This window comes from Alligator mississippiensis, chromosome 1 (genome assembly GCF_030867095.1).
Source record: "Alligator mississippiensis isolate rAllMis1 chromosome 1, rAllMis1, whole genome shotgun sequence".
In the NCBI taxonomy this organism is placed as follows: Eukaryota; Metazoa; Chordata; order Crocodylia; family Alligatoridae; genus Alligator; species Alligator mississippiensis.
Genome location: NC_081824.1, coordinates 302,603,587 through 302,629,714, shown reverse-complemented (window position 1 = coordinate 302,629,714; position 26,128 = coordinate 302,603,587). Strand labels below are relative to the sequence as shown.

The following is a 26,128-nucleotide window of genomic DNA, read 5'->3' as shown; positions in this document are numbered from 1 at the left end:
GCCAGCCCAGGCAGACAACACAGCCCAGGTGAAGCCCTGCACTGGGAGGGAGGGACCACCTGTAAATGAGCAGCTAATTGCTTAACTGGTGAGTTATTAGGCTGCTGGCTATTGTCCTCTTATGCTATGGGTACTAGTCCCATTTGACCCTCTCAACTCCCCCTCTTCTCCTCCTCACTCCTTCCTGCCTACCCTGCTGCCTTCTGATTCCTGCTGGAGCACCACATGGTTTTCCTTCCCCACTTCCCTGCCAGACTACACCAGCCCCAAGCTAAAGGATAACCAGTAATTATCACTGCACTTACCAGCTAAACGGTTAATTGTTTAGTCATTCACATCCCTACTTCCATGGTGCCAGGATTTTGCCCAATGTCTTTACTCCCCATGTCATGGACATATGACATGATATATACATGTTATATGATAAATATTTTAAGGGTATTACTTTTTAAATGGAAAAGTAAAATTGTTAAGTACTGTGAGAAAGTTATTTCTTGCTTAACCTCAGGAAAGATATACACGTAAGATATGCGTATATATAGTTTCAAATTATACAACTTTTATTCAATCATATGGCCAAAGATCACTTTATAGCTGAAGGGAGTCCAGCTAATGCATTAGCTATAGCTCCGGTTTTCCTGGAGCTATTCCAACACCTTGTATTGCATGATTTTCCTCCTCAATATATTTAATGCATTCAGAAATGCATGGCTGAAATCTCTAATGATTGCTTGGGATTAAGTATCAGTAGAAACAAAATCAAATTCTTCCTCATCACAAAAGTTAGGTGAAGTGACTTATGTGAAGAGATAAGAAGTTTTGCTTTGGACTGAACTGTGGACCTCACCGGAAGTAAGACTGCTTTTCATTAGATGTTTAGATGTTTCATGGTATTCCATCCTCCATGTGGAATGTGAAACCATAGATATTAAATTTCTTCCAAGCACTCCTATAATCCAAGGGTTCTCCATAAAATGGAAATTAATTCCTATTAAATCCAGTGAAGGACATCTCTTCCTGACTATGTACCTCAATTAAACAAAGGTCAAATCCTTATTAAACAAAACTCCTATAATAACTGTACAAGCTTTTAAGGATTTAAATACTTTCCTCTTATCTGGAATGTAAGAACGCACTGTATACATCAAGATCTTTCAGTTTAATAAATATTTGTGAGTGAATAACTTTAGTTATGAGACAATTTCTTATCACATAAGAAAGACTTTTAGGTTGAAATGATCTTCTATTTGATATTAAATGTCCCACCTTATCTTCTAAATTTGTGTATAATTTTAATCATCATCATCAATTAAAGGATATGGGTGATTTTTTTAAATGCCTGCATTCCCTCTTTTAAGAGAAAATCTTTTCTCAAGGCTTTCCATGATAAAACAACAAATATAGCTCTAAAGCCCTAAATATATACATATATTTAAAGCTCTAAAGCTCTAAATATAGCTCTGTGCATGTAGCAGGCTAGGTCAAAACTTTCCTGCTTTTCATCAGTATTAGTTATTATATGAAGAAAAGCTTCTTCCCCTCTTCTTATTGCATGTATTTTGACTAGGGCTTGTGACCCAACTGTCAGAAGTGATAAATAGCCAGCAATTACCAAAATCATCCATCTGGCTACCACTGGAAACTCCCTGAATGTTTGTGGACCATAGAGGAACAGGGCCACAGGGATGGTTATAGTGCCTTAGGTTTCTTACAGCAGTCTTGCCAATAAAGACTGACTTAAGAGGTTTCTTCCCCCAAGCAATGTCCTGTAAACTCAGTGAAGTATAGAGGGCTAGGGCGTGGGCAAGAAATATTTGAATACAGTTAAACTTTGTTTCACCTTTGTCAAACTGGTTTCCACTTCCTATTTGAAAAGAAACATTATACATTACATGAATGATAAATCTTGGAGCATGTATTGAAATTCCTGCTAAAATCTAGTCACGCAAGCCTGAAAACATCTAATACCAACAAGAAATAAGAACCACTACTGTGATTTACATGATAAGAAGAATTCTCCATATCCCCAAAATAATTCTCTTAATTTTATCTAGGCAAAAAGAAGCAACCAGGGACCATATTGTAAAACTCATAATAAAGATAGTTGCCTATGAGAACCAAAACTTGCACGTAGAAAGGAATCATTGCTTCAGCACATGCAAAATTGTATAAACAGATCAAATTCTTAGGAAACATATATTTTATGTTAAATACTCACATATCACTGAATTCAGATTATACTACAAAGCAAGTGATTTAATCACACACATGCCATTTTATCTGGCTGTGACTTACATGGTCAGTAAAGCTCTCAGAAGATCATCAGCCACTGGCAATCTGAAGGATTTACAAATTGTTCTGCATTCATCATGAGGCAGTAATCCACATCTGCACACAAATACAGAGACATGAAAAAGTGCTTTTTATACTTTCCATCTCTATCCCTATATATCAAAAGTCAGAAGGAGAGGTCCTTCTGGGCCTAGCACTCCATTCACCTAGCATGGGGCGGGCACTTATTTCAGCTGGAGGGCTGCTTAATAAGTTTTGGAGACCTGTCGAGGGTGACATGGGTAGCATCACCTCTTGGCAGATGCCCTACCCCACCCCCCGGTCACCATATTGGGATCAGAAGTCCCACCCCTAACCCCTGAACTTTGCCACCAGAAGTCCCTCCCTTTGCCCCCAGATGTACTTCTTTTGGGAAGGGGGTTTGCCATCTTGGAAATGGAAAAAAAGAAACATTTTGTATATTAAAAATCAAATACTGACAATAGCATATTTTCATTTTATTTAAAAAAACATTTTTGTCCTGATTTGTGTGTGTTTGTGTGGTGTATATGGAGGTGATTGCATAATAGTTCCAAATAAAGTCTTACTCTTGTATATTGTAAGGGAGCATGGAGGAGTCGGGGGGTATGGAGGGGTGGGTATGTATGTGGGTAGATGTGTATGGGGGGTGTGGGTGGGTATCGCGTTTGTGGGATGTGTGGAGGGGGAGGATGTTTGAGAAGTGTGTAGGAGGTGAATGTGAGGTGTGTGGGGGGGTGTGGGTGTGCACGTGGTGGGGTGTGTGCATGTAGCAGTGAGTGGGGCTCCCCCCAGAGGCACATGGGTGTGTGGGGGTACATGTGAGGTTTGTGGGGAAGGGTGTGGGTGGGTACAGTGTGTGTGGGGTATGTGATTGTGTGTGGGGGAGAGTGTGGTTGTGGGGTTTGCGGGGCAGGGTTTGTGGGTATAGTGGGGTGTGCATGAGAGCCCTGTACATGCCCCCCTGAGCCAGTAATTCCCCACCCTTCAACAGCCCAGAGCCTGCGTGCCCCGCAGAGCCTACCTGCCACTGCCAGTAGTGCACAGCCTCAGTGCGCCCCACACCCACTCTGGACTCACCTCTGCTACAGCGGGTCAGCCAGAACCTGGACACAGCCCTGACCCAGCCCACCCCAGGCCGCCCGCCCATGGCACATCCTGCTGCCCCTGGGCATGCAGCACAGCTGGGGCAGCTCCACGGCTAGACTGCCTTTCTAGCCATTGTGGGTGGCAGTGGCTTCTTCTGGCTGGGGCATGGGGCTGGGGCTGGTGGTGGTGGTAGCAGCCAGAAGGAGCTGACTGCCACCTGGGCTGCCTAGAAAGTTGCCCCAGCCCCAATGCATGCCCAGAAGGTGGCAGGATGTGCCATAGTTCAACTGTGCCTGGGCCAGGGGACTGAGGAACCTGCCATGGACCGGACAAAGACCTGCCGCACAGGCCAGATCCAGCCTATGGGTCATATTTTGCCCACCCTTGGCCTAGCATGATTAAAGCACACCAGTTTCTGTAGCCAATGCTACACAAGAAAGATGTAACTAGCACCATGTTCAGACATCTTTGACTCCACAGTCCAAACAACCAGGTACCCATGCATGGCTGGCTTAAGATGGGAAACTTTTGGCTTGTGTCTGGGAGCTCAGCTTAAACTCAAGTTTCTGGAGACAAAATGATATGTCTCAACTGCTCTGCCATTGTAGCCACCTATTTAACAATAAGGGAAAGACAGGGAAGACCCAGAGTGGGATGCAGTAGCATGCTCACATCCCCCTTTCAGACCATGCTGTGGGAAAATAGCTGGGGGAGCAGATAGATGAGCCTTGGGAGAAGCTGCAGCCACCTGGCTGCTCCCCTGGCTCTTCCGCCAGGGCAAGGCAGGCAGAGCTGGATGGCTGCGACTTCTCCCAAGATTCGCCCGGCTCTGCCTGCCTCGCTCCTATGGGGGCAGCCGGGGAAGCAGCCGGACAAGCTGCAGCTTCTCCTGCAGCCACCTGCCCCTATCTGCCTCTCCCCCAGTGGGGGCATCCAGGTAAGCAGCCAGATGAGTCACAGCTTCTACCGCTGCCCATAGCCCCTGGTTGCAGAACCCGGTGCAGCCCTGGCTTGGTAGTGCTTGCCCCAGCCCCAGCCCCTCCTTCACCACAGGGGCCCTGATCTGCTCCCCCATGGCCCTTCTCTTCTTCCCTTTCCACTGACAGACCTGTCTCTGGCATCCAGCATTGTAAAGTTGAAACGTGGGTCAGAACTTCAAACCCTGGGTGTCAATTTACAAACATCGGCACTGCAGATCATCGGACTTCGAACGGTCATAAGTCAAGAACTGCCTGTACTGCCTGGTTGAAGGGGGCAGGACTGGCTCTAGAGCTCCCCCTGCCCTTTGGTCAGCCAGGGACAGCAAGAATTATGGCAGTGCAGGTGGTGGAGGCAAGGAATAGGAGGGTAGGGGAGGTGCCCCATAGCATGGATTCTTATTTGATTGAGGAATTTAAAACTGTCCTTGGCTGCAGCTACTACAGCATGTACTGCCCAGCAGGGTGTAGAGGGAAACTAGGAGTGGGGATGCCACCACCCCTGCAGCTCTTGTTGCTGCTCTTCCCCCTTCACAAAATCCTGGATTGCCCATGACAAGAAAGTTTATATTTTGTTACATTAATTTTTGAATAAGGAAATACTATAAAGCTTGTGGAAACTTAAGGGTGAAAATGAAAATCAGATTTCATAAAACCTCTCTTGTACTAAATAGCCAAAATGTCAACACTTTGCACATAATTTCCTACCACTGTCTAATAGAGGTATTGGTCTATGAGGCCAATAGAGGTGTTTAATAGAGGTAATATATTTACAGATTTTAATACTAAACACATTATATCATAAAACTAAAAAGAAAAAGCAATATAAAAGTGGCAATTTTAAATTAACTACAAATCTTGGGGGGGGGGGGGGGAAAGGGTGCTATGCTTTATTTTTTAATGGAGGAGGAAAAATAGTTGTTTCACAGTGAGTTGGCCAGGAATTTAATTATTTCATAGTCAATTCCATATAGAAGGAATAGTAAAAATCCATAAACAAATTAAAAATTAAAAAAAGGAAACAGGATTGCTTTTCTGTTCCCATCTATCCTCAAATGCTGAGAGGCTCATATCAGGGACCAAATTTCAAGCTGCTGAATGCACCAATGTAAATTGCTGAGAGAAAGGCTTTCCAGTGGATGTTTTCCAAACTGTAAACCAGTTAAGAAAGAAAGGCTGTGTGTGTCAATTATTAGCTTGGAACAAATATAGAAAACTTACTTTTTGCAGTCATTGTACACAAAGGTGGCAAAGAGTTGTCGAAAATTCTCAAAGGTATTTTTCTTCAGCTGTTCTTGAACTACCGCGAGAAGGAAGTTGACGTCCATTTCAGCCTCATCTCGCACGCTGTAGTAACGCCCGATAGTCATAATTTCATGTTCTGACAATTTCCCATTGGTGATATTCACCATCAGATTTCTGTTTGCAAAAAAACCAAAAAAAACCCAATTGAAAAGCCAGTATCAATCTTAAGCGTAATTTGAGTTCTGAGAGATTAGATACAGTAGTATACTCAACATAAAATGCTGGCATAAAGTCCATATATTTTAACATGGAATTCAACATTATGCAAGAAAGCATTTTGGAAATTACCCAATTGTAAACTCTTTAAGTAATGGCGCTTTCTTGTCTTACCTTTCTGTAAAGACCTAAACACAAAGTTATTGTTATATATACATTAAAATAAACCTAAGCAGTAGGGCTGTGCAAAGCTTTGGATCACAATTCGGATTTGGAGATGATTCAGATGATTCGGAGGCCGTATCTATGAATCCAAATTGAATTGCTGGAAGCTTTATGCTTTCTGAATTGATTCAGAGCTTCCTTTGTGGCCTCAGCAGGCATGTCCAAATGAGCAGGCACGTGCCTCTTGCCCCATCTCAAACCGCTTTGAGGTAGGCCAAGAGGCAAATGCAGGAATGAAAAAATGTTCCCCACGCTGCAAGTTTGCAGCATGGGGAGAAAATTAGACCAAAACCCAGGGGGAAAAAACCAAGTCAGGGCATGGTCCCAGACCATGCCCTGAAGCAACCGGAGGCTCAGTCTTCCAGAGACACTGTGGCACACTGCCAGAGCATCTCTATGATTGGCCCTTTTCCCGCTTCTGAAGCATGCTGCCTGCCCATGCTGGGCAGGCAGCAGTGCAAGCTGCAGGAACCCGGACCCAGTTTTTGTCAGGTAAGCAGGGGGTTGGGGTGCTGAGGAGGGGGGAGGGGACCTCAGGAGGACAGAGACAGCAGGGGAACAAGCAAGGGGATGGAGACAGCCCTGGAGGCATTCCCCTGCTGTCCCCTGCTCTCCTGAGGCTGGAGACAAGCAGGAGTGGGAGCAGGGGGCTGGAGACAGCCCTGGAGACATCCCCCTGCTGGCTCCAGCCCTCTGCTCCTTCCCCTTCTCCCTCGAGGCTGGAGACAAGCAGGGGAAGAAGCAGAGGGCTGGAGACAGCCCTGGAGACATCCCCCTACTGGCTCCAGCCTCCTGCTTCTTCCCCTGCTTGTCTCCAGCCTTGGGAGGGCAGGGGACAGCAGGGGAATGCCTCTGGGGCCATCTCCAGCCACCTGCTCTTTCCCCTGCTTGTCTCCAGCCTTGGGGGAGCAAGGGAAGAAGCAGGGGGTTGGAGACAGCAGGGGAATGTCTTCCGGGCTGTCTCTAGCCCCCTGCTTCTTCCCCTGCTTGTCTCCAGCCTTGGGAGAGCAGGGAACAGCAGGGGAATGTCTCCAGGGCTGTTTCCAGCCCCCTCCTCATTTCCCTGCTGTCTGCAGCCTCCTGAGGAGAGCTCCTTTCCAAAGTGGAAAGGATAGACAAGAGTACCACAAAGTATCATTTGAGGACAAGACAAAATGCCTTTTTAGCTCCTGAAGAGATTAATTTGTTTAGTTAATTAAAAGAAAATCAACAGTTAGCTTTATTACTGTGTACATATAGGTTCACCGGGAGAGAATACCAGGTACCAAAGAGTTCTTAAACCTAGCAGAGAAAGACATGACAAGAACCAGTAGCTGCAAGTTCAAGTGAAAAATTAAGCATACATGTTTAAAAGTGGTGATGATTAACAACTGCCAAAATAGTTCATTTTCTGTCTTGTGAAGTCTTTAAATCAAGACTGGATGCCTTTCTAGAAGATTTACTTTAGTTAAATACAAGTTATAGAATGAAATACAGAAAAATCTGGATGAAATTCTCTGGCCTAGGTTATAGGATGTTACTCTCAATGATATACAAAAACATGTCTAATCCACTGTCTTTTCTTGTAGTGCTGTCTGTTATGAGAGTCTCCTATAAAGAAGTGAAATAGTATTCCTGATTGATACATACATGTTGTTTGGAGTCAATAGCTGGCCGGAACACCTTTTCTTAGGCAACAGGAGAGAGGAAAGACTTTTGTTTCATTCTAGGTACCTTGGTAACCAATAGCATTGAAGATCTGGCAGCAGGGTCTTCATGGTAGTTAGTCTACATAAGTCTACTTGTGCCCCAGGATTCACTGGGACACAAGCATATTCACTGACTGCTACCTGAACTAGCTAGATTAAAACTAATTTGGGCATGGTTGCGCATAATACATTGACACCACCAACTGCAATGTTAATACAACCTGTTTATCAGTGACAGGTACCAGGCATAAATATTGCTAATAACCAGGGATCCTGGTTATCTCTGATTTTTCAAAATCCCCAATTTTTGGATTAAAAAAGGTAACGCAAAACGTTTCTGTGATTAAAATGAAATACCACTATTATATAGATTTTTTTCCACGATTAAAATGAAACAATGAAGCTCCTGAGGTCAAGTAACCCAGAGCTGCTGGCTAGGGCAGGTTTTTGTACTGCTGGGGCCAGGACAGGGCAGGTTTTTGTACTGCTGGGGCCAGGACAGGACAGCTTTTTATACTGCTGGGGACAGCACAGGTGCTGGTCCCAGGCTCTAGCTCCCCCTGGTTGCAGATCCGGAAGGAGCTAGGCAGGGTTATTTTGCCCCAAGTGGCACAATTTGCTCCACAACAAAGTGCACGTCCGAGTACATGCGCTGAGGCAAAAAGCCCCGGCTCAAATTCGCACTGCTTCTATTTGAGCTGCTGCAAGCACACGTTTGCATGTCTGGACACACCCAGAAGGGGCTAGCATCCCTGCAGTTTTCACCCCCCTGTGTCTTAACACACACACAGTGTCACCCATGTCATGAGTTCTGCTTGTCAGCAGTTTGAGGTGCAGTTTCCCAGAAACCCCTCCACCTATCTCCTTGAAACTTGGCAGGTTTTGTAACTTCAGCAAGAGCTACCACCCCTCACAGAACACTTCACAGAACAGTATCAGTGAAGTCAAAGGTAGCCCTATCCTAGCAGCTTTGGCTGGCAGAAGATGAGCAAAAAGAATTCAGACCGAGAGGTGGCAGCAAATTCTACCCTGATTTCCCAATGTGAGCTCTCCTGGGAAGAAAGAGGGACACTGTGGGTACGTCTACACAAGATGCTTACTGCTAAGTTGACTAATTAGTTGCACAGTAAACATCTCAATGTTTGCACATGTGCCCCTATCACGCCAGAGTAAATTGATCTTTTCTGCAGCAGGACAGTATTTGTATACAAATACAGTATAATTAATACTTGTATTTACAAATACTATCCTGCTGCAGAGCAAAATATTCTGCAGCAGTGCACATGTAGACGCTGCTCTGGCTGGCTGGGGCATGAGGGTGCTTCAGTGTGGGGCCTGCCTACTGGCTAGCCCCATGTTGAAGCACCCTTGTGCCCCAGCCAGCCCCTCCACAGTCCCCTCCACAGCTGGGGGGAGCAGCAGGCCTGGGCTGACAGGCTGACCCTCCCCTCCCCCAGGCACTGTTTGAACACGTGCCCAGGAGCAATAAACTCTGAAGCAATAAGCTCATTGAGAACATCAGTTGACTGGTGCCCATCCAGCTGATGAAGAATCACCTCTGAGTTGTAGGGCAGTCCTCATGGACAGCCTGAACATGTGGGTCCCATGGACCTGTGTTGCATTGTCCATAAAAATCAGGCAGAGCCTAAAGAGAAGGGAATGAATGCTCCTCATTTGGTCCTCATAGAGCAAGGCTGGCACTTAGTTAGTAGCTGATCAAGCTGACTGCTGCCAATAAAATTTTGTTATTTGTTACAAATAACTGTGTGAGAGTGATTTGGAAGTGAATTCCTGCCTCCCTGATAGCAGAGGTCTTTACAAAGGGATACCCCAACTGACAGGACATAGGTCTTAACATACGCAAGTGTAAATTCAGAATGATCACAACAACTTTTTAAAAAATGTTTTAAGCCTTCCTGGTCTTTGAGGTAGAGACTGTATCATCTCTGACGTTTAAAAAGCTTTGAATGCGCTTTGGTGCTACCACAATACAAAGAATAAGAAAATAAAAACATCACCAAGGAAGCAGAGAGGTATGCAAAGAACTGCAGGAAACAGCTTTCCCAGCCTTCAGAGACAGAACTGACCTGAGACACAGACCTGTTACTAATGCAGATTTTTATAAAACTTCTTGGTAAATGGCTAAACAGATTGCAATTACACTTAATAGGATTTGTTTTAAAAGCAAAAATCAAAATAATTTAAAAAGATGTATACAGCATAGCCAAAATTAGATTAACTGCCTATAACACTTCCATCTTTTTTCAATATATCACAGTGCTAAGAAACTTCATCCTAATCATTTGAGACAGTTGGAGTTCAGTTGGATTCAGCTGAAATGTCCTTAATACAGGACACTGACCTCTACATACACATTTGGAGGAAATTGTCAGTGATGCACAGGGCTTTGCCCCAATGCTCCCAATTTGCTGGCAGTCAAATAAGGACATTATTAGTTGTACAGTAGCACTTCTCGCACAGAAACAAGACCACCAGAAAATCAAGTCTTTTGTTTTGTTGGGGTTTTTTATTCAGCTTTGCCCAAATAAAAATGTTAAACCAAAATATGAAATATATGTAAATTGTCAGAGCAATTCACCGAAGGATACTGAACACAGTACATCATCTACTTTGAGTTGATGCACTTTAGGCAGGACTTAGATTAAGTAAAACAGAAAAGGTTTGGAGAAATGTGGCTTCAAAAGGATACAGCAGCTGTTAGGCTGTAAGTGTTACATCTGCATGAGCCTGTAGCAATACAAGTAAGCCCCAACTTTGACCCTGGGTCAAACAGAGTTAAAGTTGGATTGGTTGTGCTACAGAACCAGAAATGCCCTTATTTACATTGACTGGAGATGAATGTGAGAAGACAACAAGTTACAGAGGTCTAGATAAATCTTATTTTCAGAAACATACAAACTTAGCGTTTGAATCTAAGTAAGTGTCCATAAGGAAATATTGTAATTTCCCTTATCATTTGATTTTAATAGGACACAGGGAACCCATTCAAAATTGAAACTCCTTCTGCTGCTCATTATCCACATAACGAGGCACATGAGACATTTACTTCTGACAAATGTCTGCTACATGAGACATTTACTTCAGAACTGCCTAATTATCTCCACAGTAAACATCTCAGCATCTACACATGTGGCCCTATTAGGCTGCAGGAAACAAATAAACTCTGCAGCAGGATAGTACCTGTACAAGTACTATTCTGCTGCAGAAATTTTTCATGTGCAGCAGCACATGTGTAGATGTTGACCCGGCTGGCTGGGGCACAAGGGTACTTCAGTGCAAGGGTTGCCTGCCGGCTAGCCCTGCGCTGGAGTACCCTTGTGCTCCAGCCAGCCCCTCAGCACAACGTTGAGCCAGAGCAGAGCAGCCCTAGGCTGGCAGCTGGCCCTCTCGGCCCCCTGCCAGCTGGGACTGCTCTGACCCAGCTCAACTTGCTGCGGTCCCAGGCACACATGTAAACACGGTGCCTGGGAGCAATAAACTCTGGCACAATGTGCACCAGAGTCTATGGTGTCGCATTAATATGCACATGTAGATGTGCCCACAGAGCACACGATGAGGCTTGCAATGTAAAACCTGTACCCTTCAAAGACTTAAGCACATATGTGTATAGTCCTCTTGACTTCAGCATATCTATTTATATGCATAACTTTCTATCCATACATAGATCTTTAAGAATTAGGATCTAACTAATCTGTCTATGTATTTTTCCTCAACTCAGAGTCAACGCACCAAAGATTTCTTCAGCTACAATTATTTTCTTTTTTGGCATGTAAGGGGCTTCCTAGAAACCTAATTTTCTTTTCTTTTTATTTTTTTCAATTCTATCAGGAATCAAAAAACTTGCAAAATTATTTTGGAGGGGAAAGGGAAAAAAATTGCAATTAACTGATCAAGAAAACTTTCAAAATATTGGGGTAGCAGACATTTTGGATGGCAGGATTAAGACTCAAAAGGACCTTGATAAATTGGAGACAAAATTAATCTGATGAAATTAAGTAAGGACAAGAAAAAAGTATTTCACTTACAATGGGAAAAATAAGTGTAGGAAAAGTGTGTGTGGGGGGGGACTAACTAAGCTGCAGCACTACAGAAAAGGACTTGGGGACAGCAAGTTGAATACAGGTCAACCATGTGCTATTGCGAAGTTCATACCATACTGGGACATAGTAACAGGAGTGTTACAGGCAAATGATAGGACATGAGTCTTTCTCTATTCAACACTGGTGAGCACTCACCTGAAATACTGTGTCTAGTTCTGGGCATCACACTTCAAGAAAGATACAGATAAACTGGAAAGGGTCCAGCACAGAGTAACACGTGATTAAAGGTCTAGGAAATATGACTAACAAGCAAAGAACACAAGAACTAAGATTACTTGTTCTGGAGAAGAGAAGATTGATGGAGGGATTTGATAACAGTGTTCAAATACCTGAAGGCTGATTACAAAGGAGGATGGTATTAGACTGTTTTCTGTGGCCACAGGGGACAGAAAAAGATAAGGAATAACAATCTTAAACTGCAACAAGGGAAATTTAGGTTGATTAGAAAGAACTTTCTAAACAACTTAATTAAGTACTGGAGTAGATTACCTAGGCTAGGGTCTCCATCATGGAAAGTTTCTAAGAGCAGGTTAGACAAGCACTTAGATGAGATGGGGCTGGACATTTCCTGCCTTATTTTTCTGTAATTCTAAGATGGATGAAAGAGCACTATCTTTACTAAACCCACATGGTTTCTCTTTTGTTTCTCACAGGAAATGGCCTTGTCAGTCTGCTTCTGATGAGCAGAAGCCAAGATCAGACTGTGTAAGATATGGGTGTTTACAAATTCCATTCAATGTATCTATTTTCCTTCTTTAACAAATATTTTCAATAGCTTTTCAATCATATCTTGTCAGATAATTTCTGTATATGCCATTTACTTATTTCCTGGTTTCTATGTGGTGTGATTTGGGTTTTGTAAATAGTATAACTGAATGCTATAATTGCTATAATTATAGTTCTGCTTCATTGCATCACATTTGAGCATGGATCTTCTAAGTGTAACTTGAGGAAAATTATATAGGCAGACTGGAATATATTTGAATTGCAAACTTTGCATGACATAGTGAATCTTTGGTCTCATTCCAAGACAAGCCAAAGAGACTGTCATACTGGGGTGCAAATGTAAGTGTCCCTTACAGCTCATGCAGGTGTTGCCTATACTAAAAACGTGTATTTTTAATTGCCTATAATCGATGAACTGCCAAGAAAGAGTAAAAATACTAATTTACTAGAGAAGAAAATAAGAAAATAAAAAATAAGTGTGTTCCTTCGGGAGGTGGGGAGGGGGAAGAAAGGAAGGAAAAATCCTCTTTGACTTGTGGAAACAGAGGTTTTCTGTAGGCTTTGACAAAAAAACGAAACAAAACCCACCAGTTGTTGCCCTCATTCTCAGAAATATTTCTGTGCAGTTCTATAGTAATTCAAATATTGCAATAGGCAATAAAAGATCATTGTTATGATATTTCAAACTGCTTGCTCTCCTGTTTATAAAGCATAGTACAAACATGAATAAAATAATAATTAATGCATACTATGAATAAGATTGACCACCACAGGAAAGCACAAACATCCAATGTTACCTAGGTGCAAATCCTGCTCTTGCTGATGGTCACAACCCAAAGTTGTGATTTTTGTTTTGTGTGTGCTTCGGCACCACTGAATTATTTCCCGCCAAATTACAGCTTCTTTGCACAGTGGAGTTTTCCGCTGCAGAGGAGAACCCCGGGTGCAAAAGAAGTTCCCGCCGTTTTGTAGCTTTCTTTGCAGCACAGAAATGCTCGTTGCAAGGAGTTCCCGCCATTCGTATTCAAATTTGTGCCCCACCATTGGCTAGTTCTAAATTATGCACACGTGGCGGCTAGTGATTGGCTTGCTAGCTGTATAAAAAGCTTGTGTGGTTTCCGCCCAAGTTGGAGGACTCCACGAACACCAGGAGGAGGAGGCTTCACGCTGTGTGAAGATCTCTAAGCGCTGCGGATCCTCACGGACCCAACGCATTTCAAGCAGGTAACAGAGGTCTGATCAGCCTCTAGCCTCTCCCTGTCACCGAGCGCAATCCCGACGTATCCTTCTTCCCTGCGCGCAAAAAGGATCCACGGAGCCTAACAACCTTCGTGTGAGTAGATTCAGAGCTCTTTACCGTACGTACTTTCTCCGGTTGGTCTGACGGGCTCGCGGTTTAGAGCCTCCAACCGGATGGGCTAGAAGAATGTTCATGGGGAGGAACTCTAGTCCGCCTCTCTTCTTTTCTATCTGCAACTGTAACTCAAGCAAGTTTTCCTGCCTGCACCACTACCACCACTGGTGTAAGTAAACAATCTTTGAATCAACCACTAAGCGTCCTTGACTAATTCTAGTTCGCACCCCGGTCTTCTCCGGCCCCGCGTGCCCGGGCTGCTGGCCACAGCCCGCGTGCACAAAGACCAGCCCAGCTCGCCCCCGGCCCGCACACTGATGTTGACACTTCTTGAAAGAATTAATGGGATTCCCCTGACAAGAGGGCATGAAATGCCAGATGTAGGTGGCACACATGCTTTTAGGCAGAGCTGAGCTCCACTGCAGCCCACTGCACCTAGGAGACAGGAGGGGTTGTGCCTGTGATGTCAGATCTACTGCTACGTAGATCCTCTTTCATGAATGGGTCTCACTAGGACTAAGGCTATTGCATCTTCACTGACAAAAGACTGTTTTCAGATTAGCTACACTGAATCTCACTTTCCACCTTGGTCAGAACAGCACTCTACAAAACTGTATTTTTGCTGTTCAGAACTGTCTAGAATTTAAGTTTGAAAGAATACAGAGTAAGCAGATGTGTAACCAAGGGCACCTGCTAAAATAAAACTTTTCCCAACTATATGTAAGCACAGCCAGACTTTCTAAAAGCCTGCCTTACCAAGTTCGTAAAGTAAGTGCTTGAGAGTTAGGCCTGTTATCACTGAGTGACAGAGTAAAGTTGGTCAGATGATTGGTTCATAATTTGGTTCACAATAATTCATGATCAAGTTACCTAATTCAAGAAATCCTATGCCCATGAAGCCAAACTTTTTCTCAAATAATACAGGGTTTTTCAACGACTATACCAACTTAATTTTCTTACCGAAGCAACAATGCCTACCTATCTCAATGTACTTAATATTTTAACATCTTGTAGACAAACACCTCCTAGATCTTAATAAAATCTCCAATTTATCTATAGGTAACTTGGACAAAAAATGCCAGCAGCACTGTCTTCTAGAGAATCTTATCTCACTAGCTGCACATATTTTCATGTCTGAAGGTGGGTTTCTGTACTCATTGATTCTTCCACTTTGATGGGTTACAAGGATCTGTTCTTGTTCCTTTTTTGTTCTTCTATATATTCTGAGATATTTCAACAGTAGGTTCCACCTCTCTACTTTCTTACATGAATGTCACACAATGGTGCATCTATGCATCTCCCATCTACCCACCTGTCCCAAGTGCAACAGCTTACTTTTACATCATCATATACTATAACCAAATGTGTCAAAACTGAAGTCCTCCTAGATAAAACCTCCCCTGTTCCATACTGTTTTGTCTATATTTACATATTACTAAGACCTTCACTTTATCCTCAAAGCCAGAAGCCTGGGAGTTTGTCTACATTGTAAACTTAATTTTTTTCCCCTCCAAGAATGCTTTGCTTATAAAGTTGCCCATTACCATATCTGGATCATTACCAAGATTCAGATTACTATTAACACAGTTTCTGCTGCAATCCTCATTCATGCTATAACCACTATTTGTCTTAGCTACCATATTCCCATCTTTCAAAGACTTCCTATTCTCTGGGCACATCTACATATTCATTAATGTGCCTTAGATACTGCACATTTAGTTTAGTACTTCCTTAATAAAGTACTAACTAAATGTACAGCACCTCAAGTTACTGCACAATAGCACTGGCTCACAGCTATTTAGTGACACTTACTGCGCATTTGCCTAATAACACCCCGCAGTAAGCTATTAGCATGGTTTTTGCTGTGACACTCTACTGCACAGTGTTATTAGGCTAATGCACAGTAAGCATCTTGTATAGACATGCCCTCTTTGTCCTATACCTCAAAGGGTCTTCAGTCCCAACAACAGGCTAACTTCTTGTCCACAGAACCAAGGGTGCTGACAGAAGTGCAGCTCCCCAGTGTAACTGAGAACACTTTGCAGGAAGCGTTTTGAGTTACAACAGTCCCCTGGACCAAACAGAAGTTCACTGTTGGTTCCAGGGGGGAGGGAAATCTAGCTACTGGCTGAGAGCCTGTAGCTGGTTTCCCCTAGCAATAACCCCTGCTCCCTCCTAGCCCAAACTGTTTTCAGAATGGGAGGGGGAGAAAGGGAGCACAGAGAGCTTATTCTAGGGGTTCTTCAGCCAGTGCTGGAGGGTGGGGTGAATGAATTGTAGCTCCCCCACCTCAGGGGGATGTCCAATACACCTGCCCACCCTCCAGAGGGGGTTGAAACCCCCCCAGATCAAACTCCCTCCACTCCCTTTCCCCCTTCCTATTCTGAAAACAGTGACAGTCTGGAAGGCAGCACAGACACAAGTTACAGAAGATGCTATGTTTTGAAATGTCCTCATCTGAGCCCTTATGCAATGGCAATTCAGATCAAAACAATATAGATATATAGATATATATATAGAGAGAGAGATCTGTATCTATATATATATATTAGTGGCCTTTTGTTCTAATTGTGGAAGAACATGGATTTTGGGGTATTATAAAGAGTGAATTTGTGATTTTTCTATCAGAGATGTTGCAGTTTTTAAATAGGGAACGCTAGAATACCTGCTAGTCAGGCAGGTAGAAGGACCCAGGCAGATAAGCCTGCTCAGGGCTGGCACCTGGGACCCAACTGGAGATGGCTGACCTCCTGGCCACTAGGGGCCAGGAGGACATGCTTTGACAGTTCAAAGCAGGCCACCACACTGAGAACGTCTGGGCAATAGCTGCCCAGATGGCAGGGTGGTGGCACACATGGCAGCAGTGCCGCACAAAGGCCAACTGTGCAGCCACAGCCCACTGGCAAATGGCCCAGAGGTGCAGATGCCTCTGCTGCAGCCACGCAGTCCCCATCCAGGTCTGGCAGGAGCACAGCCTTGGAGCCACATGCTTTTGTATGTGGTAGCAGGTCATAGCCAGGCAGCAGCCCCCACTGCCAGACTGCTGAAGTGGGTAGAGGGTGCAGGAAACTCTCAGTTAAGGCTGCTTCAGCCGTCCAGCTGGCACAAGGAGCTAGTGTCCCTAGATACCAATACACACACACACACACACACACACACACACACACACACACAGGAAGAGATCAATTGGATGTTGCTTTATTGCTATATTTACAATGTTAAAGCAGTTTGGAAGCCTACCAGTGTCTCTATCATTGTAATAAAATAAGTTCTAAATATCTATGTTTTGAAGTTTGCTTTTGTTTTTTTTATCATAGAACAATTAGAGCTCCCCTGACCCCTTCTGATATTCCCTATTTGAAAACTGAAAAACCCCTGATAAAAAAATCCCAAAGTCTCTCTGTAAAATACCCCAAAATCCATGTTCTTCCACAATTAAAACAAAAGACTACTATACATATATATATAGAGAGAGAGAGAGAGACAGAGACAGAGACAGAGAGAGCAAGAGACAGAGATCAGTTGGGCAATGTTTTATTGATATATCTACAGTGTTAAAGAAATATGGAAGCCTATCAGCATCTCTATCATCATAATAAAATTAATTCTAAATACCTATATGTTTTCCTGTTTGCCTTTGGTTTTCTTACCATAGAGCACTTAGAGCTCTACCTGACATCTTCACTAACCAGGATGTGGGGACAGATGCCCCTGCAGCCACAGCTTCTGCCAGCAGGTCTCAATTTGTCTGGCAGCTGAGCATGCTGGGTGTGTGATGGGAGGATGTGGGGTTTGCAAGTGCAGGGTAGAAAAGGGTGTGGAGAGATGCAGGTGGGTATGGGGGGGGCGTGGGGACTGTGGGGGACTGTGGGTGTGGGGGGACTGTGGGGAGTGCTGCTTAGGAGGGGTGGGTCCCCTGCCCCCCCCACAGGGTGCAGCCCCCCTGCACAGCATATAGACTGCCCCCCCCAAAAGTGCCCTGATGCGCCCCTCCACAGCAACAGCAGCCATTGAGGTGCTTGGGGCCCTCCAGGCAAAGCCCCACCACGGCCCAGGGCAATGCAGCTCGGCCCCAGCCACCTGGTACCCAGCACTGCCTGTGCCAAATCACATGGGCCCGGCCCAGCTCAGCACAGAGCTGTGTACCTTTGGGCAGCTCTAGGCCGCTTGGGCTATCACCCAGGGCCCCATGCCACTTGCGGGGACCAGGTGTTGTGCCAGGCTGGGTCTTGTATGCATGAACCCCGTGCACCATTGGGCCAGGTCAGTTCCATGCACACAGGACCTAGCTGGGCACGACAGGAGGTTCCCGTGAGCAGTGCAGGGCCCTGGTTATCAGCCCAAGTGGGCTGGAGCTGCCCAAAGGTGCATGGCCCTGTGCTGACCTTCCCCGGGCCCCTGCAATATAGGCACAGGCAGCACTGGATGCCAGGTGGCTGTGGCCAAGCCACTCTGCCCTGTGCTGCAGGGGGGCTTTGCCAGGAGGGCCCCGAGCACCCCAATGGCTGCTGCTGCTGTGGGGGGGGGGTGCTGTGGGCTGTGCAGGGGGGCAGGCAGGGGACCCACCCCTCCTGAGCAGCCTCCCACCTACACCCACAGTCCCCTGCAACCCTTTAGCTCCCCCCCCCGCTTCAGTCCCCCCTACTGCCAGTCCCTTACTTAAGTCGGATGGCGCCGGGGGATCCATGCAGCCTGCACTGCACCAGGCTGCCCCACACGTGGAGGCAGCGTGCTTCAGCACCAAGGCAAAGGGCAGCCATAGAAATGCTCTGGTCAGGTACCAGAGCATCTTTTAGGAGGACCCCAGCCTCCAGTTGCCTCAGTGTTCCTGAACAGGGCTCAAGATAAGTCTCCTAATGGGATCGTAGATGGGCATCAGAGGGACACCAGCCCACCAACTGTCGACGTTGACTTGGTGCCGAGTCACTTGGATAGACTGGATGTGTTCAAGTCAGCAGGCCCAGATGAGCTACATCCAAGAGTACTGAAGGAATTGGCCGGTGTCACAGCAGAACCACTGGCACAGCTGTTTGAGCACTTGTGTTGCTCGGGTCAGGTTCCGGAGGAATGGAAAGGGGCCAGTGTGGTCCCTATTTTCAAGAAGGGGAGGAAGGAGGATCTGAGTAATTATAGGCCAGCCAGTCTCACCTCCATCCTTAGAAAGGTCTTTGAAAAGATTATGAAGGATCATATTTGTGCGAATCCAGTGGGAAAAATCATGCAGCAGGGAAACCCGCATGGATTTGCAGAAGGTAGATCATGCCTGACCAATCTTGTTTCGTTTTATGACATGGTCACAAAATGCTTAGACACAGGAGTAGAGGTGGATGTCGTTTTCTTGGACTTTAGCAAGGTCTTTGATACGGTATCTCATCCTATTCTCATAAATAAATTAAGAGGCTGCAACATAGATGTTTACACAGTCCAGTGGGTGGCAAATTGGCTTAGCAGTTGCACCCAGAGAGTGGTAGTAGATGGGTTGGTATCGACCTGGAAGGACGTGGGTCCTGCAGGGTTCAGTCCTTGGGCCTGTACTCTTCAATATCTTCATCAGTGACTTGGATGTGGGTGTAAAGTGTACTCTGTCCAAGTTTGCGGACGATACTAAATTGTCGGGTGAAGTGCACACTCCGGAGGGTAGAGAACAATTGCAGGCAGACCTGGACAGGTTAGAAAAGTGGGCAGTACAAAATAGGATGCAGTGCAACAAGGACAAATGCAGAGTGCTGCACCTAGGGCACAAAAATTTCCAGCACACCTACTGGCTGGGAAGTAACCCTCTCAGCAGCACAGAAGCGGAAAGGGATCTCGGAGTCATAGTGGACTCCAAGACAAACATGAGTCGTCAGTGTGATGAAATCATCAGCAAAGCTAACTGCACTTTATCATGCATCAGCAGATGTATGACAAATAGATCCACGGAGGTGATACTTCCCCTCTATGCAGCATTGGTCAGACCGCAGTTGGAGTACTGAGTCCAGTTTTGGCTGCCGTACTTCCAGAAGGATGTTGATAGACTCGAGAGAGTCCAGAGGAGGGCCACTCGTATGGTCAGGGGCTTACACGACAAGCCCTATGAGGAGAGACTGAGGGACCTGGACCTCTTCAGCCTGTGCAAGAGAAGGCTGAGAGGTGATCTTGTGGCCGCCAACAAATTCATTAGTGGGGCACAGCAAGGGATTGGAGATGCTCTGTTCACCAGGGCACCTCTTGGGGTAACAAGGAACAATGGTCACAAACTGACAGAGAGCAGATTTAGGCTAGATATCAGGAAATACTTTTTCATGGTAAGGGTGGCCAAAATTTGGAATGGGCTTCCAAGGGAGCTGGTACTCTCCCCTACCCTGGGGGTCTTTTAGAGAAGGCTGGATAGGCATCTGGCTGGGGTCATCTAACCCCAGCACCCTTTCCTGCCTAGGCAGGGGGTCGGACTTGATGATCTGTTGAGGTCCCTTCCTACCCTAGCATCTATGAATCTATGAATATACTTTCCAGTTGATGCAGTTTCAGCAATAGTCTTCTCTGCCTCCTCTTCTACAAGTCAGACAGAGAAGCCATAGGTTCATTTGTACTGTCAGATCTATTTAAAAGTCTTGTGCTCCTTCCTTCTCAGCCAGTCACATCCTTGCCTTTAAATTTCACTTGAAACCCTTCTGTGTATTGCATTTTACACAAAATCCTACAACTACTGCAAACAAATGTACATCATCTGTTAGTAAATATGCAACAGTAAAGACCAAAAATTATTTACGCTGATGTTGATATTGGTGCTCTGGTCATTTCCTTGAAATGGTCTTAAACAAAAACTTAAATGGAGAGTCTATTGTTCTTACCTAAAAGAATCATATTCAATCATCTTGGTGTGTTCAGGGTCAGTGGCTGCAAAAATTTGCTTGATTTCTCTGGAACTGGGTTCTCCAATAGCTTTTAGTTTGTTTAGGATGATGTTGATGTCAGCCATAGAAAACTGAATGGGGAAAAGAAGAAAAATGTATTACATAGAAAAAAGTCACTACTTAGTTAATGTACATATGGCATTGTGCAGATTCAGGATGCTATATAACTGCTAAATATTATCATGGTATTATTTTCTCATTTCAGATACAAATAGTATCTTCTTCATGACTCTGAGGGGAAAAAAATCAAGTGCTGAGAAAATTTACTCTTTTTTTTAATGAAAAATTACTGAAATTAAATAAAGGTAATCAGCTGGCATAGCCTTCAGAAGGCTTACATTTTCTCTACTTAATATGATGCTCAATATGTCTTCAATGCAAAGTCAAAGCAGAAACATTGTAAAGCAAAGGTCTAAAAGTCACTTTTATCCTCATCTTTCAGTACATGCCACCTAATCCTGAATTAATACATTTAATAAAATTAAAACAAAGCACATGTCACCTTTACCTCTGGTGAACAACCAGTTTCAGGCTACATGCTCAATCTTATAACATTGTCCCTCACACTGGACTCATCACAGGTTATATTACTAGGATCAATTTCTACCAAAATGCAAGATGAACACTCCTGTCCACCAGTGGTCTTCTTCCTGATTAGACCGTTATAATAAATAGACTTAAACATACTTTTGAAACTTTTAAACAGTCAAGTGTCAACCCAATATTCAGTTGTGCTATGTTAAACGCAGGCATGTTTGCTACCCTTAAAAATGTACTGTCAGCAAAGATACATTTGGGGGTTTTGGGGCATGTTGTTAGGGTTTTGGGAGATGGGGGGTTAACAAAAAATAAAAATAATTTAAGAGTCACTGAGTCAAGTTGACAGGTAGTAAGATATGCAATGCTCCATAATATTTGAAGTACAATGAGCAGGCTGAAAATGGCTCCCTCCCATTCAGAGCACAATGCTGTTTTCAGAAGCATAAACTAAAATTAGATGACACTTACATATTAAGGACCTACCTGCAAAAGGCATTTGCCCTAAATCTCAGTTACACTGAGGCCTCTTTACATCACACTAGTTCAAAGCTCTTCTAACAGAGCTGCATAAAGGGATCTAAATGTAATGACTGATCAATAGCTCCAACTAACTTCCATTCATGGGATTCAGAACCACCTGGATTTATGGCATAAGTGATTGTGGCTGACCATGACAAAACTGTCTCCAATACGTTGTACAACACAACAGTAGCATGTTAGGTGATGGAATACATCAGCTAGCCTGGCAACAAAAGTGTCTTCCAACAAACAATATATTTGTTTAAAATCTGTTTTCTTCCAAAATCATTATTTGTTTGAGTTTGCAAGCACACAATTTGTACCATCCCTCCATCCCCCTGCACCTCCCCACATAGGCAACATGTGGGGGGGGCATGTGCCCCTCCTCCCCTGACAGAGCCACTGCCACTGATCCCGCTGGTGGCATCTGCGGGTGCCCTGCCAGACTCAGGAGGCACCAGTCACCCATGCCTCCCCACCAAAAATATTCTAAAAAAATAGAATCAAAAATAAATTAAGCTGAAGATCAGCCCTCTACCAGCTAGAAAAGGATCTCTATCTCTTCAGTAACCTGTCTTCTCTCCGAGGTACTTTTAAATTGCTCCCTACATCACCTCTGAGTTTAAATAGGTATTTAATTCCGAGCTGTTACTCATTACTCCACATGGGGGAATCTGAGCAGAAAGAGGTTAACCCCCTACCTATTAGGTACAGCTTCTGATTTTGTCACTTTTAAGTGCTGCGGCTAGGCTTTCTAAATAGTCTTAGGCTGTTTTTTTTATGATCCTGCATCTGCGTCTATCAGAACTTTGACTTTTATGGGAACAGGATTAACCCAATGTGCACAGAACAGAAGACTTCAGTAGTTTTTCACTTGGACTGTTTCAAAGTTGATGATTTTCCAAGGAGAATTTACTGCCTGCTAGAAAAATATCCTTTCTGAACCTAACTAAAATAGGTAGAGCTTTGTGGGAACAAGAATTTCTCCTTGACAGGAAATTCTGCACCTTAAAATTTTGTTTTTGTTCCAAACTTGCAGTTGAGGGAGGGGAGGGGAGGGGGGGGGCGTCAAATGTTGAAATTCCCCATGAATTAAATTTGAAAAGAATTTTCATTTTGTAACAATTACATTTTCTTTTTGAAAAAAAATGAAGTTTTTTTTTAATTCAGGCTTTACTTAATTTAAAAAGTGATATAAGAGTAAATCAATATGAAACTAACAGCAAAAAGGAATGTTTCCTTAAAATACTTCATCTACTTTGTTTCTAAAACACAATTCCATCAAAATTAAATTCCACGGTCTCCACAAAATGGTATATTCAAACAGAAAAATCACTGTCATGAAAATGTTGACCAGCTTTAAAAATAGGTAGTAATGTAAAAAGTTGTCAAAGGATATGAATGCAAAAGCAATGGTGAGAAAAAAACATTGATTTAAAAAATAGCAAGGTTGAGACTAATCATAAAACCTTTCTGAAGGTCTATTTTTTCATCTCTATTCATCTCCAACTGAGCCACTGTGAAGAATAAGTATACATAATCCTAACATTCAGTATTCAAATGACATACATAAAACATCCGGCCATCAGTGGAAAACTAAACCTTATTCTCATAATTTCTTTCAAAATCTTAGCTGCAAAAATAATTCAATTCTTTCAAAACAATTAAAATTTGTTTTAAAAGAAGAATTTTGTTGTCATTTCTTATTCACTTCCTGTAGATTCTACATTGGTAATATATAAATTTACTCAGCCTGAAAAACTAAGTTCTCATTTATTTGCTTAGGAGTTAATCGAATGCAAACAGCTTCAAAGAACATTTATAGTTCAATGGTGCACTGTATATTTTGGAACCTAATTCGGTTTTCATAATACTAGGAGTACACACATCACAGAGGGGAAAAAGATGTAATGTATATAGCTTAACTTTCTTAATTGTAATTTTCAGCCATTACAGCTTTTTAACCACAACAAACACCATGCAAACAAATAATCCTTCCTTCACTGAGGGCAAGTCTACATGTGTAATTAATGTGCCTGAATTACCTACACAGAAAATTCAAGCTCATTAATGTGCTCCTGAGCACACATCTTCGCACATGCTCCTGTCTAGAGCAAACTGCACCTGACAGAAGCAACCCAATCCAGAGCTGCTCTTGCCCTACTCTGCCCCCCACCTCCCTGCAGCTGCCAGGGGGAGCTCCAGGCTTCCCTGGGTGCCAGCCCAGGGGGCTGGCAGGGGGCACAGGGGCTAGTCTCAATCAAGAGGAGAACTGTACTGGCTTCAAGGCCAACTGTCTCTCCACCATGTGGGGATCATCCTGTGGTGGGGAGATAGCTGCTCCAGCAGCCAACACAACTCTGGCAGCCACATGGGGACCAGGACCCATCCCGAACCCCACACAGCAGGGAGACAGCTGCACCTGCAGCTGGCACAGCTATCCCGGCCATGTGGGGATCGGGACCCATCCCAATCCCCATGTGGCAGATAGACAGCTGCACCTGCAGCTAGCACAGCTCCCCCCACGTTGGGGCTTAGCCAGGCAGCAGTGGGCCCCAAATTGCTCCCAGTCAGCATCTACATGTGTGCTATGGTGCATTAGCTAATGCGCCATTTATCTAGTACTTGTATGTATTGGTACTAGCAAACAGCATATTAAATTAATTTAATGTGCAGTAAGTCCTGAACATATGTAGACAGTAACACTTTACTGTGCATTAGATTAGTTTAATGCACAGTAAAGCATCTTGTGTAGATGTGCCCTGAGTGGGCCAGACTGGGTTAGTATTCTTAAATTTACAAAGATGAGCAGATGAAATCCTGATCACATCAAACAAGAGAATAATGCCTGTGGCTCAGGGCACTGAGGACTGTATTTTCTACTTTTACTACAGCTGCATAACAGAATGAGAACTTCCATCTTTTCTACCTGCAAGACTGTGTTAAGAGTTACCAGCATCTTGGATCTGGGCTCCCACATGGCAAAATCCTTATGCAGCTGCTTCTCTTGTTGCTTCCCATTCAGAAAATAGATAAGTGGGGAACAGATTGAACCCAGACTATGATTTCTGCAGCCCCTCCCTGCTCCATAAAGCCTTGGATACAAGGTTGAAAGGTAATGCTGGTTCTTGTTAAAGGGCAATGAAGCATAGTCTTATTCCCCCTCTCCCCAACTCCAGTGAAAAACGGTAGTTCTCGAGAAAACACAACTCAGTGGGCACATCCCACAAGCAAGAATGTGTCTCCCTGGGGACAATTAGCACTCCACACTTTGTATTGGCTGCTACTTGTCCCTGGGGAACATCCATGCCATGCTCATTCTGGCACATTGCCCCAGGTGGGGTAGGGGAGGCTGGAGCCAGCAACTGCGCTGGCCCCAGCAGCCTTACCTGGGATCCTGGGGACCTTCAGGAGCTGCAGCTGCAGAGCTCCTGCATCAGGAAGCCTGGCCAGCAGCCAAAGTGTGGCTCTGGAGACCAGTCTCCGGTTTTGGGTGGTGCGCACTGCCACCACATGCACCACCCCATTTTTTTAGGAGTGGTTTTTTTTGACACTGGGATCTTCCACGCTGCAAACCCCCACACTGTAAACTAGCAGCATGGGCAATGCCTGTATGTGTGGCGTGTGCAGCATGTGGTGCTGCAGACAGGTTTGCAGCGCCGCACACCACATGTCCACACTCATCCGGAAGCACCCAGTGCAGGTACCTGAAGCACAGTTTCCTGGACCACCACTACAGGCAATGAAGGTTAACACTTCCTGTAGTGGAGTCCTACCTGTCTTTAATACTGCCTGCCCTTAATATTAAAGGGACATTCAGACCTAGCAAGAGGCTCAAAGTCATACAGCAAGTCAGTGGCAGAGCCAGTATCACAACTCAGAAGTTCCTGGATCCTAACTGTACAGATTCCTAGGATGGAGTTTAGAATAATAATAATATGCATTTCAGAATGATTTTTGAAAATAAATTTAGAGAAAAGGTCCCAAATGTGCATCCATAACTTTGTCACCATTTCAGCAAAACAGTTCTGCACTACATACAAAAGAGAACAATGGCCATCCTCCTCCCCCACCCTCTTCTTAAATTCTTTGTTACAGCTTGTTTTTATATCCTTCCCATTGAGTTACTGTTTCTGCCACTGACCTCACATAACAACAGCTGTGGGAAGATGCAGCCATAACAACTACTGTATACCTTTGTGGTTTTGATTAGCTTCAACCC

At 44.3% G+C, this 26,128-nt stretch overlaps 1 protein-coding gene across 4 annotated transcripts in view; it reads right to left on the bottom strand.

Moving 5' to 3' along the window:
* The window catches only part of EFHC2 (EF-hand domain containing 2), a 95,742-nt gene that overhangs the window by 9,071 nt on the left and 60,543 nt on the right, over positions 1 to 26,128 (bottom strand). For all 4 annotated transcript variants that reach the window (XM_019487225.2, XM_006267114.4, XM_059720788.1 and 1 more), the window contains 3 exons: positions 20,785 to 20,918; positions 5,598 to 5,795; positions 2,296 to 2,388 (listed from right to left, as the gene is read on the bottom strand). In XM_019487225.2, coding sequence (XP_019342770.1) covers positions 2,296 to 2,388; positions 5,598 to 5,795; positions 20,785 to 20,918 — 425 coding nt within the window. The remainder of the gene's footprint in view (positions 1 to 2,295; positions 2,389 to 5,597; positions 5,796 to 20,784; positions 20,919 to 26,128) is intronic.